The sequence below is a fragment of the Haematobia irritans genome, chromosome 2 (assembly GCF_050003625.1).
Source record: "Haematobia irritans isolate KBUSLIRL chromosome 2, ASM5000362v1, whole genome shotgun sequence".
NCBI lineage: Eukaryota > Metazoa > Arthropoda > Insecta > Diptera > Muscidae > Haematobia > Haematobia irritans.
Window position 1 is genome coordinate 10,722,705 of NC_134398.1, and position 15,071 is coordinate 10,737,775.

The 15,071-nt window shown below is 24.2% G+C and overlaps 1 protein-coding gene across 1 annotated transcript in view; it reads left to right on the plus strand.

The window, feature by feature from the left end:
• Window positions 1–15,071, plus strand: part of GABA-B-R1 (gamma-aminobutyric acid type B receptor subunit 1) — a 543,509-nt gene that overhangs the window by 399,435 nt on the left and 129,003 nt on the right. Inside the window, exon 6 of the mRNA XM_075294217.1 lies at window positions 398–568. Within this exon, the coding sequence (XP_075150332.1) occupies window positions 398–568 (171 nt within the window). The remainder of the gene's footprint in view (window positions 1–397; window positions 569–15,071) is intronic.

Consider the following 15,071-nt stretch of genomic DNA (forward strand, 5'->3'; position numbering starts at 1 on the left):
CAGCTCTCTCTCTCTCTCTCTTTCTCTCTTTAGATATTACTCGAAGAATACTGAGGGAAATATTATGATGTAGCAGGAATTTTATTTTGTCGGAAAACTTTGAATATTTTTGTACAAAAATTAATTTAGGATAGTACCTAGAAACTTGACTCAACTCATAATTTGCTTCCTTTTCTATTATAAAGGATAAATAATAACCAAAAGATTTATGAATCATAAGAGATGGAGCCATATAGAAAATTTAAGTCTTGAATTTATCGTTTATTGTGAAAACGAAAAAAAAACACACACATACAAAGAAATCTATAAATTTCCTTTTTCTATGCGTATTTTCTCCAATAACAATTTTCTTTCATTTTCTTTTTATCTTTCGTTTCTTTTTTTGATACGTGTTTAGCTTTGCTATGGCGCCTCATCACCTGCTTTATCGGATCGTAGCCGTTTTCCCACATTATTTCGTACACATCCATCGGCTACCGTTCATAATCCCACTAGAATTAAGTTAATGAAGAAATTCGGTTGGTCACGTGTTGCCATTCTACAGCAAGCGGAAGAAGTTTTTATATCGGTAAGTATAGAAACATTTATGCGCAACAGAAGGATATGAGTAAAATAATATAAATGAAAGGAAATTCTAATAAAAAGACTCTTTTTTTATAATGCTATGAAAAAGTTCTACGAATTATCGAAAACTTTAACTTTCAGTCAGAAATTGAGATTTATTTATTTTTAATTCTAAATGTAAAGTAATAATAATGTTGTTTTTATTTATATTAATTATACGCACTCTGGTCATTTAAATTATGTTCATCATACGCTCCCATATCCCATTGCAGATGTTTGTTATACATACAAATTCAATACGATTCAATTCAATACGATTTTACTGTTAGCAAGGGTATTGAATATAATAGCAATCAGTTTTTCAGTTTCAGTTTTTTCATATTCCTCTTTATTTATTTTATTTATTAATTACAATTCTTTAATGAGATTTTATCACAGCAGATATTACAACAAATAATACTCTTATTGGACATATACATTATATTAGTTATAAACATATATACAAGATTTGAAGGCAAAAATAGGTAAAAACCTTCATATGAATTTAAGAAAAGCAAAATTTCAAATATTGTTGAAAAGTTATATGAATGCAGAAGATTATTTAGCTAAATAACCTAACACATACATAGATTTTCTATTTGATGATTGTGATATATACTAGAGGTAAGTTAGTTTGTTCGTTCCACACAGGACCTTATTAGGTCGTAGGGGGAAGTTTCCATTTTACATAAATAACCTGCGTTGAGCCTTTTTATGAACTCTCCAATTTCTTCGTAGCCAGTTTCATTGTGAAGCAACGAAGTAGGATACCTCCAGTGCTTTTTATTGATTATTTTTAAACATTTGTTCTGGATAATTTGCAGCAATCAAAGTAACCGTAATCATTTGTTTTTTGACAAAATTTTTTATAGAAATAAAATTATGAAAAAATATTCTTTAGAAATACAATTTTAACAAAATTTTCTTTAAAAATAAATTTTTGACCACATTTTCTATAGAAATAAAATTTTTATAAAATTTTCTATAGAAATAAAATTTTGACAAAACTTTCTTTAGAAATAAAAGTATGACATAATTTTCTATAGAAATAAAATTATGACAAAATTTTCTATAGAAAAAAAATTTTGACTAAATTTTCTTTAAAAATAAAATTTTGACTAAATTTTCTTTAGAAATAAAATGTTGACATAATTTTCTATAGAAATAAGATCTTGACAAAATTTACTTTAGAAATAAAATTTTGACAAAATTTTCTATAGAAGTAAAATTTTGACAAAAATTTCTACAAAAATAAAATGCTGACAAAATTTTCTTTAGAAATAAAATTTTGACACAATTTTCTTTGGAAAAAAAAATCTGACATAATTTTCTAAAGAAATAAAATTATGACAAAATTTTCTATAGAAATAAAATAAAATATTGAAAAAAAAAATCTATAGAAATAAAATTTTGACAAAATTTTCTTTAGACATAAAATTTTGACAAAATTTTCTTTAGAAATAAAATTTTGACAAAATTTTCATTAGAAATAAAATGATGAAAACTTTTTTTTAGAAATAAAATTATGACAAAATTTTCTATAGAAATAAAATTTTGACAAAATTTTCTATAGAAATAAAATTTTGATAAAATTTTCTATAGAAATAAAATTTTGACAAAATTTTCTATAAAAATAAAATTTTCACAAAATTTTCTTTAGAAATTAAATTATGACAAAATTTTCTATAGCAATAAAATTTTCACAAAATTTTCTTTAGAAATAAAATTATGACAAAATTTTCTATAGAAATAAAATTTTGACAAAATTTTCTATAGAAATAAAATATTGAAAAAAAATCTATAGAAATAAAATTTTGACAAAATTTTCTTTAGACATAAAATTTTGACAAAATTTTCTTTAAAAATTTAATTTAGAAATAAAAAATTTTTCTTTAGAAATAAAATATTGACAACTTTTTTTAGAAATAAAATTATGACAAAATTTTCTATAGAAATAAAATTTTGACAAAATTTTCTATAGAAATAAAATTTTGACAAAATTTTTTTTAGAAATAAAATTATGACAAAATTTTCTTTTGAAATAAAATTTTGACACAATTTTCTATAGCAATAAAATTATGACAAAATCTTCTATAGAAATAAAATTATGACAAAATTTTCTATAGAAATAAAATTTTGATTAAATGTTCTTTAAAAATAAAGTTTGACAAAATTTTCTTTAGAAATAAAATTTTGAGATAATTTTCTATAGAAATAAAATTATGACAAAATTTTCTATAGAACTAAAATTTTGACTAAATTTTCTGTAAAAATAAAATTTTGACTAAATTTTTTTAAAAATAAAATTTTGACAAAATTTTCTTTAGAAATAAAATTATCACATAATTTTCTATAGAAATAAAATAATGACAAAATTTTCTACAGAAATAAAAAATTAAAAAACAAGCATTCTATAGAAATAAAATTTTGACAAAATTTTCTATAGAAATAAAATTTTGACATATTTTTTTATAGAAATAAAATTATGTCAAAATTTTATTTCTATAGAAAAATTTGTCAAAGTTTTATTTCCATAGAGATAAAAGTTTGAATAAAGTTTCTTAGAAATAAAATTTTGACAAACTTTTCTTTACAAATACAATTTTGACAAAATTTTCATTACAAATAAAAAGTTGACAAAATTTTCTTTACAAATAAAATTTTGACAAAATTGTCTTTACAAATAAAATTTTGCCAAAATTTTCTTTAGAAATAAAATTTCGACATAATTTTCTATAGAAATAAAATTATGCAAAATTTTCTATATAAATAAAAATATTACAAAATAGAAATTAACTTTTGACAAAATTTTCTATAGAAATAAAATTCTGACAAAATTTTCTTTAGAAATAAAATTTTGACAAAATTTTCTTTAGACATAAAATTTTGACAAAATTTTCTTTAGAAATAAAATTTTGACAAAATTTTCATTAGAAATAAAATGTTGAAAACTTTTTTTTAGAAATAAAATTATGACAAAATTTTCTATAGAAATAAAATTTTGACAAAATTTTCTATAGAAATAAAATTTTGATAAAATTTTCTATAGAAATAAAATTTTGACAAAATTTTCTATAAAAATAAAATTTTCACAAAATTTTCTTTAGAAATTAAATTATGACAAAATTTTCTATAGCAATAAAATTTTCACAAAATTTTCTTTAGAAATAAAATTATGACAAAATTTTCTATAGAAATAAAATTTTGACAAAATTTTCTATAGAAATAAAATATTGAAAAAAAATCTATAGAAATAAAATTTTGACAAAATTTTCTTTAGACATAAAATTTTGACAAAATTTTCTTTAAAAATTTAATTTAGAAATAAAAAATTTTTCTTTAGAAATAAAATATTGACAACTTTTTTTAGAAATAAAATTATGACAAAATTTTCTATAGAAATAAAATTTTGACAAAATTTTCTATAGAAATAAAATTTTGACAAAATTTTTTTTAGAAATAAAATTATGACAAAATTTTCTTTTGAAATAAAATTTTGACACAATTTTCTATAGCAATAAAATTATGACAAAATCTTCTATAGAAATAAAATTATGACAAAATTTTCTATAGAAATAAAATTTTGATTAAATGTTCTTTAAAAATAAAGTTTGACAAAATTTTCTTTAGAAATAAAATTTTGAGATAATTTTCTATAGAAATAAAATTATGACAAAATTTTCTATAGAACTAAAATTTTGACTAAATTTTCTGTAAAAATAAAATTTTGACTAAATTTTTTTAAAAATAAAATTTTGACAAAATTTTCTTTAGAAATAAAATTATCACATAATTTTCTATAGAAATAAAATAATGACAAAATTTTCTACAGAAATAAAAAATTAAAAAACAAGCATTCTATAGAAATAAAATTTTGACAAAATTTTCTATAGAAATAAAATTTTGACATATTTTTTTATAGAAATAAAATTATGTCAAAATTTTATTTCTATAGAAAAATTTGTCAAAGTTTTATTTCCATAGAGATAAAAGTTTGAATAAAGTTTCTTAGAAATAAAATTTTGACAAACTTTTCTTTACAAATACAATTTTGACAAAATTTTCATTACAAATAAAAAGTTGACAAAATTTTCTTTACAAATAAAATTTTGACAAAATTGTCTTTACAAATAAAATTTTGCCAAAATTTTCTTTAGAAATAAAATTTCGACATAATTTTCTATAGAAATAAAATTATGCAAAATTTTCTATATAAATAAAAATATTACAAAATAGAAATTAACTTTTGACAAAATTTTCTATAGAAATAAAATTCTGACAAAATTTTCTTTAGAAATAAAATTTTGACACAATTTTCTTTAGAAATAAAATGTTGACATAATTTTCTATAGATATAAAATTTTGACAATATTTTCTATGGAAATAAACTTTTGATAAAATTTTCTATAGAAAAAAAATTTCACAAAATGTTCTATAGAAATAAAACCTTGACAAAATTTTCTTTAGAATTAAAATTTTAACAAAATTGTCTTTAAAAATAAAATTTTGACAACATTTTTTTTAGAAAAAAAAATTTGACAACATTTTTTTTAGAAATAAAATGTTGACAAAATTTTCTATAGAAATAAAATTTTTATAAAATTTTCTATAGAAATAAAATTTTGACAAAATTTTCTATAGAAATAAAATCTTGACAAAATTTTCTTTAGAAAAAAAGGATGACATAATTTTCTATAGAAATATAATTATGACAAAATTTCTATAAAAATGAAATTTTGACTAAATTTTCTTTAAAAATAAAATTTTGACTAAATTTTCTTTAGAAATAAAATGTTGAAATTTTTTTTTAGAAATTTTCTATAGAAATAAAACTTTGCCATAATTTTCTATAGAAATAAAATTATGACAAAATTTTGTATAGAAATAAAATTTTGGCAAAATTTTATTTAGAAATAAAATTATGACATTTTCTACAGAAATAAAATATTGAAAACCAAAATTCTATAGAAAAAAAATTATGACAACATTTTCTATAGAAATAAAATTTTGACAGCATTTTCTATACAAATAAAATTTTGACAAAATTTTCAATAGAAATAAAATTTTGACAGCATTTTCTATAGAAATAAAATTTTGTTGTTTTTTTATTTCAGCTTAAAACCATACATTGACTAAACTACAAGAGTAGCTTAACCAACAGAGGAAAAGAATGTTTGTCAAATTTATTTGGGCAAAGCCCTATAGACTGCAAGATGGTTGGATGGACGCACGTTTCGGAATTACCACATTCCTCATCAGCATCCTCTACTTGCAGCAAAACTATCAACCAATTATCAGAATAAATTCAGGCAGTTTATTAAACCCAACAAAAACCACACTTGAGCCCTCCGAAAAAAGGTTTTACATTGATAGCCGGCTTATGCCGAAATAAACTCGAAACAAACATATCTCTTTTCCTATGCCACTATCAAATCATCGATTTGAATTCACATGGCTGGGTTTATTTTGAGCGTGCCTCCTCTTCTTTTTCCATTTGTTTTGTTTTGTTATTGTTGGTTTTGTTCTTTAAGCATTGTTGTTGTTTTTTTATTTCAGCTTAAAACCATACATTGACTAAACTACAAGAGTAGCTTAACCAACAGAGGAAAAGAATGTTTGTCAAATTTATTTGGGCAAAGCCCTATAGACTGCAAGATGGTTGGATGGACGCACGTTTCGGAATTAAAATTTTGACAAAATTTTCTATAGAAATAAAATTTTCTATAGAAATAAAATTTTGACAAAATTTTCTATAGAAGTAAAATTTTGACAAAAGTTTCTACAAAAATAATATGTTGACAAAATTTTCTATAGAAATAAAATTATGACAAAATTTTCTATAGAAATAAAATTTTGACAAAATTTTCTATAGAAATAAGATTCTGAATTAATTTTCTTTAAAAATAAAATTTTGACTAAATTTTCTTAAAAAATAAAATTTTGACAAAATTTTCTTTAGAAATAAAATATTGACATAATTTTCTATAGAAATAAAATTTTGACTAAATTTTCTTTAAAAATAAAATTTTGACTAAATTTTCTTAAGAAATAAAATTTTTGCACAATTTTGTATAGAAATAAAATTTTGACAAAACTTTCTATACAAAAAAAGTTTTGGCAAAATTTTTTATACACATAAAATTTTGACAACATTTTCTATAGAAATAAAATTTTGACAAAATTTTCTATAGAAGTAAAATTTTGACAAAATTTTCTTTTGAAATAAAATTTTGACACAATTTTCTTTGGAAATAAAATTTTGACATAATTTTCTATAGAAATAAAATTATGACAAAATTTTCTATTAAAATAAAATTTTGACAAAATTTTCTATATAAATAAGATTCTTAATTAATTTTCTTTAAAAATAAAATTTTGACTAAATTTTCTTAAAAAATAAAATTTTTACAAAATTTTCTTTAGAAATAAAATTTTGACAAAATTTTCATTAGAAATAAAATTTTGACATAATTTTCTATAGAAATAAAATTATGACAACATTTTCTGTAGAAATAAAATTTTGACACAATTTTCTTTTGAAATAAAATTTTGACACAATTTTCTTTTGAAATAAAATTTTGACAAAATTTTCTACAGAAATGAAATTTTGGCAAAATTTTCTAAAGAAACAAAATATTAAAAAAAAAACATTCTACAGAAATAAAATTTTAACACAATTTTCTTTAGAAATAAAATTTTGACATAATTTTTTATAGAAATAAAATTTTGATAAAATTTTCTATAGAAATAAAATTTAGACTAAATTTTCTTTAGAAATAAAATTTTGACAAAAATTTTCTAAAGAAATAAAATATTGAAAAAAAATCTATAGAAATAGAATTTTGACAAAATTTTCTTTTGAAATAAAATTATGACAAAATTTTCTATGGAAATAAAATTTTGACAAAATTTTCTATAGAAATAAAATTTTGACAAAATTTTCTATAGAAATAAAATTTTGACAAAATTTGCTATAGAAATAAAATTTTGAAAAATTTTCCTTAGAAATAAAATTTTGACAAAATTTTCTAAAGAAATGAAATGTTGACTAAATTTTCTATAGAAATAATATTTTGAAAAAATTTTCTATAGAAATAAAATTTGGAAAAAAGTATTGAAAAAAGTACTATATTACTGCATTTTTCGTCCCTGATTTGGACAATATATCCCATAAGTATTGAATGAGGAAGATTGTTCACCTTCACATTGAACTACCAACCAATTTTATTACTTGAGTATTCAGAAGTAAATTTTCGTTCATAAATACATGGCGATCGAACTCCAATTTTCATTTCTCGAGCTTTCGGAAGACTACCATTATTCTCCTGGTTTTATGTTTTGAAATCTTGATCTTATTGGATCCCGTAAACTGGTGCGACCAAAATGTTACACTTTTCAATTTTTCAATTATTACTGTTTTCTATAGATCTCTTGTTTATCTTTATTATATTCATAAAAACTTATTAAAAATGTATTGAGGATTTTTGTGAGGAATTTTAATTTATATTGGGGATTTTTGGGGACAAAAGCGTTCCAATATGGTGACATTAGCCCAATTAAATACTGTGTTTACCTATTTGTAAGCAATAGTTGATTTTTTCCTATATCAATTATACGCACCATTGGTCATAGAAATAATCTTAATCATACGCTCCAGTATCCTATTATAGGGATATGGAATATAAAAAAAGATTTTTGCATGGAATGTATTGAAAAGGCGGATTCGGTCTACTTTTAGTTTTCCATATTTTACGAATTAAATTAGAATTTGACCAATGAAGGTTTCTAGATCAAATCCCTCTGATTTTTGTATAAGTCTTTCATATATCGCTTCTGTATATGATATATCTCTCACTCAATTTGAACTTATCTGATGACAAAAAAAATTGATTCTATATCAAAGTAAAGTAAATAAAAATTAGTAAATATTATATAATTTAAATATACTAATTTATGTATAATGCTATTTTAAGCCGTATTTCATTTAATTTGTGTTCAACATGTAATGGGTTTTATTTCATATTCTATATCCATTTCAATATATAACAATTACAGAATTCGCTAAAAAAAAACAATCAACATAAATATCTGCTTAATTTGCAACAATAAAAGGGAAATCTATGCAATATTTAATTATGTCTACAATATGACATAATTAACGTTTATATACATAACACTATAGTATAAACTTGTGGTTACACTTGAATATATTAGGGTAATGTTAAATAAAATGTTGACAAAATATTTTATAGAAATAAAATTTTGGTAAAATTTTCTGTAGAAATAAAATTATGGTAAAATTTTCTGTAGAAATAAAATTTAGACAAAATTTTCTATACAAATAAAATTTTGACAAAATTTTCTACAAAAATACAATTTTGGCAAAATTTCTATAGAAATAAAATTTTGGAAAAATTTCAATAGACATAAAATTTTGACAAAATTTTCTATAAAAATAAAATGTTGGTAAAATTTTCTATAAAAATAAAATGTTGGTAAAATTTTCTATAGAAATAAAATTTTAACAAAATTTTTTGTAGAAATAACATTTTGGCAAAATTTTCAATAGAAATAAAATTTTGGTAAAATTTTCTATAGAAATAAAGTTTTGGTAAAATAATCTATGGAAATATAATTTTGACAAAATTTTCTAAAGAAATAAAATTTTGCCAAATTTTTCTATAGAAATAAAATTTTGCTAAAATTTTCTATAGAAATAAAATTTTGGCAAAATTTTTTTAAAAATACAATTTTGGCAAACATTTCAATAGACATAACATTTAGACAAAATTTTCTATAACAATAAAATGTTGGTAACATTTTCTAAAAAAATAAAATGTTGGTAAAATTTTCTATAGAAATAAAATTTTAACAAAATTTTCTGTAGAAATAAAATTTTGACAAAATTTTCTATAAAAATAAATTATTGGAAACTTTTCTATAAAAATAAAATTTTGTCAAAATTTTTTTCCAAATTTTCTATAGAAATATAATTTTGACAAAATTTTCCTTAGAAATAAAATTTTGGCAAAAATTTCTATAGACATAAAGTTTTGACAAAACTTTCTATAAAAATAAGATTTTGACAAAATTCTCCATAGAAATAAAATTTTGACAAAATCTTCTATAGAAATGAAATTTTGACAAAATATTCTATAGAAATAAAATTTTGACAAAATTTTCTACAGAAATAAAATTTTGACAAAACTTTCTATAAAAATAAAATTTTGACAAAATTTTCTATATAAATACAATTTTGACAAAATTTTCTATAGAAATAAAATTTTGACAAAACTTTCTATAAAAATAAAATTTTGACAAAATTCTCCATAAAAATAAAATTTTGACAAAATTTTCTATAGAAATAAAATCTTGAAAAAATTTTCTATAGAAATAAAATTTTGGCAAAATTTTCTATGGAAATAAAATTTTGACAAAATTTTTATAAGCATGAAATATTGACATAATTTTCTATTAAAATACAATTTTGACAAAATTTTCTATATAAATAAAATTTTGACAAAATTTTCTGTTGAAATATTCGAAGTACTTTGCATAAAATATACTTTAAGAAATTTTTTCTAACTTAATCTTAGTAGGCTATGAAACTGATGAAAAACAATTTATGTTGTCAAATAGATTTTTACACATTTTCATTGTACTTTTGATTTCTAAAATAAACGTTTGGCTAAATAAACAATAGGTTATGGGCCCAGAATAAAAGTGTTGGGCAAATTGTGCATGAATAAAGATAAAATAGTGAAACCGCGAGCTGTACACAAAGGAAAAAAAATAGTCATGTCTGGAAATATTGTTCGCATAGAGCCGTTAAATGCCGGAAATTATGATACTTGGAAACTTCAAATGAGGGCTATATTGATTAAAAACGACTTATGGTCATATGTGGATGGCACAATAATATGTCCAAATGGTGATGCCGCAGCGAAATGGAAAACGACGGACCAGAAGGCTTGTGCAGATTTATTGCTATCAATTGCACCCTCAGAATTGGGCTTAATTTCCGAATGCTCGACATCGCGAGAAATCTGGTTAAAGTTGGAAGCAACATTTCAATCTAAGGGTCCTGCAAGAAAAGCAACGTTGTTGAAAAGAGTTGCGTTGGCTCGAATGAAAGAGAATGAAAGTGCTCGTGACCACATCAATGATTTCTTTGACGCAGTGAGTAAACTGAAGGAAATAAATGTGACTATTGGGGACGACCTGCTTGCAATTTTGCTGTTATACAGCTTGCCTGATTCTTTTGAGACATTTCGATGTGCTCTCGAAACAAGGGATGAATTGCCGACTCCAGACGTATTGAGAGTCAAAATTTTGGAAGAAGACCAGTCCCGTAGAGCAAAATCAGAGCGAAATGATCAAAATGCCTTGTACACAAAGCATAGGAAAAACGAAGCAAATTCCAAACAATTCACTGAAAGAAGAGGAAGACAAAATGTAGACTCTAGCAAGAAGAAGCAGGGATGCTTTAAATGTGGTAAATTTGGACATTTTGCGAGAAACTGTCGATCAAAACAAAATGCTAATTTGGCTGATGAAGAGGAAAAGCGATTTGAAAATTCGTTGTTTAATACCACGGACGTATCTTTAAGTTGTTTGGACGCATCCAACGATTGGTGCCTTGATAGCGGGTGTACTTCCCACATGACAGCTAATAAAGAAGGATTTCTGCAAATGAGGGCTATAGATAAAAATTTATGTCTTGCAAATGGAGATTTGAGCAAAATTACAGTTATGGGTGACGTGAGAATTAAAGTGATTGAAAATGGGCAAGAGCAAAGCTTTGTGGTGAGAGATGCTATGTATGTCAAAGACTTGAAAACAAATTTATTGTCCATATCCAAGCTAACTGATAAAGGATACAAAGTCAATTTTAATAAAAATGAAGCCCACATCATGAAGGGAAATGATGTTTTATGTAAAGCAGTGCGTAAAGGTAACTTGTATTTTTTACAACAAAATCAAGATGTTTCAAATATAGCAACGGAAAATTACAATGACATGGACATATGGCATCAGCGTTTAGGCCACTTAAATGAGCGGGATATAAAAATCCTTGCTGAAGGTAAAAAGGCACACGAAATAAAAATCAAATCTGGTCACCGTTTATCTGATTGTAAGGTATGTATGGCTGAAAAGCAGACACGAAATCGTTTCGGGAAAGGCAGTGAAAATCGTACAAATGAATTATTAGAAATAGTTCACTCTGATGTATGTGGACCAATGCGAGTCAGCTCCCATTCAAATTACAAATACTTTGTCACTTTTATCGACGACTACTCAAGGTATTGCGAGGTTTTTTTTCTTGAAAAGCAAATCTGAGGTATTGAACGCCTTCAAGAAATACAAAAATTCGGCTGAACTATTCACAGGAAAGAAAATCAAGTTTTTGCAATCAGATAATGGTACCGAATACCTTAACAAAGAATTTAATGACTACTTGGAAAAATTTGGTATAAAAAGAAGATTGTCAGCTCCATACACACCACAACAGAACGGGGTTTCGGAGAGGCAAAATAGAACTCTTCAAGAAATGGCAAGGTGTATGATGAAACAAGCAGGAGTTTCGCAAACATTTTGGGCTGAAGCTATAAATGCGGCAAATTACGTCAGGAATAGATGCCCAACAAGTTCTCTTAATGGAGAATTACCAATAAAGTTATGGACAGGGAAGATCCCTTCAATCAAACACTTGAGGCCGTTTGGACTGAAAGCATATGTTTTGATCAAAGATAAATCAAACGGTAAGTTCGATTCACGATCTGAAGAATGTATTTTAGTTGGATACTCTGAAGAGGCCAAGGCTTATCGTTTATGGTCACCTAACAAACGTCATATTGTGATTAGTCGTGACGTACAATTTACTAATAAATTCAATAAAGATGAAAACCTGATTGATGTCGATTTGTCATCTCACATTAATTATGAGAATGCCATTGATGATAATAACGCCGAATCAGAAGATATAGAAATGGATTCATCAGAAGAGGAAGTTGAAGTACAACAGGCTCAAGTTCAAGGTAGTAGAGGCAGACGACGTATTATACGTACTGGTAAGAGAGGTCGACCAAGAAAAGTGCCAGCTAATACTAATCAAATAATGGACGTAAATACGGTTAGCAGAGAAAACGATACCACAGACGAACATGAGGATGCTGAGTTATTTGAAGACTGCGAATTTCTCAATGCGGTTTTTACAGACGATCCATCTAGTTATGAAGAAGCTATAAATTCAGCTGAGGGTGAAAAATGGCGATTAGCGATTGAAGACGAATTTATAGCTCAAATATTGAATGGAACTTGGGAAATAACAGAACGGGCAAAAGATCGGAAAATAATTGGAAATAGACTTATTCTTAGAACTAAATTGGATAACAAAAAGAAAGCACGTCTAGTAGCAAAGGGCTGCTCCCAACGTCCAGGGGAGGATTTTTCCGATACATATTCGCCAGTGGTAAGAGCTTCAACCATTCGCCTATTATCGGCTGTAGCTCTCGAAAATGATCTTGAAATACACCAACTAGATTTTGTAACTGCTTATTTGAATGGTGATCTAGAAAAGCATGTATTTATGGAAATTCCAGAATATTTGGATGAAATTCTCAAAAAATTTGCAAAAGGTGAAACAGTTGGAACTTGTACACAGAAAAGTAATCGAGCAAAAGCTATTGCGAAAAAATGGATGAATAAAATTAAAAACTGCCAAGATCCCGTATGTAAACTTTCAAAAGCGCTGTATGGTCTGCGACAGTCCGGATTGAAGTGGTATCAAAAACTTAAAATTAAATTGGAACAAATTGGACTATTTTAATCAAAAGTTGACCCATGCCTATTCATATGTAAAAAAGAAGACAAACTTACTTTGGTGACAGTTTATGTTGACGATCTGCTAATTGCAACGAATGACAAATTTTTATTGAGTAAGATCAAAAATTTTTTGGCTGAGTCATTTGAAATGAAAGACCTTGGTAACGTTAGAAAATATGTTGGTATTGAATTCAATCAAGATTTAACTCGAGGTGAAATAGCGTTAAATCAGAAAGAATATATAGAATCAATCCTTGAAAAATTTGGTATGCAAAATTGTAAACCTGTAAAAACACCAATAGAACAACAATGCAAATTAACAAAACCTTCACAGCCAGATATTGAGACAATGGAAAAATATCCATTTCAAAATTTAATTGGCGCTCTTATGTATTTAGCCGTAAACACGAGACCAGATATTGCGTACTCTGTAAATTTTTTGAGCCAGTTTAATTCAAACTATACTATGGAACATTGGCAAGCCGCTAAGCGAATCTTACGCTATTTAAAGGGAACAATTGATAAAGGACTTCTATACAGAAAAAATGAAATACCATTATATGGAGTTGTGGATGCCGATTGGGGTTCAAACTTATGTGATAGACGATCATTTTCAGGATCTGCATTCATAATGTCTTCTGGAGCAATATCATGGGAAGCCCGTAAACAAAAGACCGTAGCTCTATCGAGTACAGAGGCAGAACTTCTTGCTATTACTGATGCCGTTAAGGAAGCTACTTATCTAAAACGTATAACCGAAGAAATTGGATATGCAAAATCACAGCTAACAATTTTCAATGACAGTCAAAGCGCACAAAAATTAATTCAAAGTATCGGCCACCATTCCAGAACTAAACATATTGATGTACGATATCAATTCATACAACAAAAACAACAAAGTGAAGATATCAAGTTGGAATATAGAAGAACAGAAGAAATGGCTGCGGACGTACTCACAAAAGGGTTAAGCTTTATCAAACATCAACAACATATTCGAGAATTAGGAGTTTTCTGAAATATTTATAAACGGCGTACTTCGAGGGGAGGTGTTGAAATATTCGAAGTACTTTGCATAAAATATACTTTAAGAAATTTTTTCTAACTTAATCTTAGTAGGCTATGAAACTGATGAAAAACAATTTATGTTGTCAAATAGATTTTTACACATTTTCATTGTACTTTTGATTTCTAAAATAATCGTTTGGCTAAATAAACAATATTTTCTATATAAATAAAATTTTGACAAAACTTTCTATAAAAATAAGATTTTGACAAAATCTTCTATAGAAATGATATTTTGACAAAATTTTCTATAGAAATAAAATTTTGACAAAATTTTCTATAGAAATAAAATTTTGACAAAACTTTCTATAAAAATAACATTTTGACAAAATTTTCTATATAAATAAAATTTTGACAAAACTTTCTATAAAAATAAAATTTTGACAAAATTCTCCATAGAAATAAAATTTTGACAAAATTTTCTATAGAAATAAAATCTTGACAAAATTTTCTATAGAAATAAAATTTTGACAAAACTTTCTATAAAAATAAAATTTTGACAAAATTTTCTATATAAATAAAATTTTGACAAAACTTTCTTTAAAAATAAAATTTTGACAAAATTCTCCATAGAAATAAAA